This window comes from Octopus bimaculoides, chromosome 22 (genome assembly GCF_001194135.2).
Source record: "Octopus bimaculoides isolate UCB-OBI-ISO-001 chromosome 22, ASM119413v2, whole genome shotgun sequence".
Lineage (NCBI taxonomy): Eukaryota > Metazoa > Mollusca > Cephalopoda > Octopoda > Octopodidae > Octopus > Octopus bimaculoides.
The window spans coordinates 10,392,352-10,393,506 of record NC_069002.1 but is presented as its reverse complement, the minus strand read 5'-3'; the positions used below and the strand labels follow the sequence as shown (position 1 = coordinate 10,393,506).

The following is a 1,155-nucleotide window of genomic DNA, read 5'->3' as shown; positions in this document are numbered from 1 at the left end:
CGACTAAAAGGCGGTGCTCCAGCATGGCCGCAGTCAAATGAATGAAACAATTAAATGAGTAAAAGAGTATGAGTAATTAGAAATGAATTTAATTGTTTCTTTTAAGTTTTAAGGTAAATTTTTTTGATTAAAAAAATTTTCTTTTGAAATTCAATTCAATTTTGTTATCTCTCTCTCTCTTTCTTTCTTTCTTTCTTTCCAATCAGGTATTTTATACAATTCGACACATTTTGAATGAAATCTTAACCAACTTTGAGTGTCTTGTGGATTCCTGGCCAAAATATACATGTTTTGTTGTACGACCATGTACAGGCAAAGAGGTAACAAATTTTTTGTTTTTCACTTCTCTTTCTTTCTTATAGGTATCATTATTATTATCATCATCATCATCTTCATCAACACTACCACTGCCACCACCATCATCTACACTGCCACCACTGCTGCTGCTGCCACAACAACCACCACCACCATTATCAACATCATCATCATCACCACCACCACCAAGCATGGCATATCACCAAATGTCTTGGTCACTTTCTGTAAATTTGAATTATATCTATCTATCTATCTATTTACCTACCTATCATCCTAACTATCTATCTAATCTATCTCCCACTCTCTCTCTCTCTCTCTCTATATATATATATGTATATGTATATATGTGTGTGTGTGTGTGTATAAATATATATGTATATATGTGTGTGTATCTTTGTGTTGTGGCTGTCCTCCCTTCCACTGCTTGACAACCAGTGCTGGTTTGTTTACATCCCCATAAACCAAGCCTTTCAGCAAGAGAGAGACCCAATAGCATATTTATGTACCAGACTTAAAAATAAGAACTGGCCCCAATTTGTTCTACTAAAAACCTTCAAGGTGGTGCCCCAGCATGGCCACAGTTCAATGACTGAACCAAGTAGAAGATAAAAAAATAAGGTTAAAAAAAATATCTGAAACAAAATATTGGGTTGTCCGGAAAGTTCATGCCGATTTATAGAAGCTTACCTTTCGACTTATTTGCCATGAAACCACCTCAATTCTGGGAAGAGAGTATTTTCAAGTTAAAGGAAAGATGGAGGCGCATTGTGCTACAAAATGGTTCATATTTGGTTCCCTTTCTTTTACTCTTTTACTTGTTTCAGTCATTTGACTGCAGCC

At 35.5% G+C, this 1,155-nt stretch overlaps 1 protein-coding gene across 1 annotated transcript in view; it reads left to right on the top strand.

The window, feature by feature from the left end:
- The window catches only part of LOC106867414 (glycine N-acyltransferase), a 14,361-nt gene that overhangs the window by 10,310 nt on the left and 2,896 nt on the right, over window positions 1-1,155 (top strand). The window contains exon 2 of the mRNA XM_014912283.2: window positions 207-320. Within this exon, the coding sequence (XP_014767769.1) occupies window positions 207-320 (114 nt within the window). The remainder of the gene's footprint in view (window positions 1-206; window positions 321-1,155) is intronic.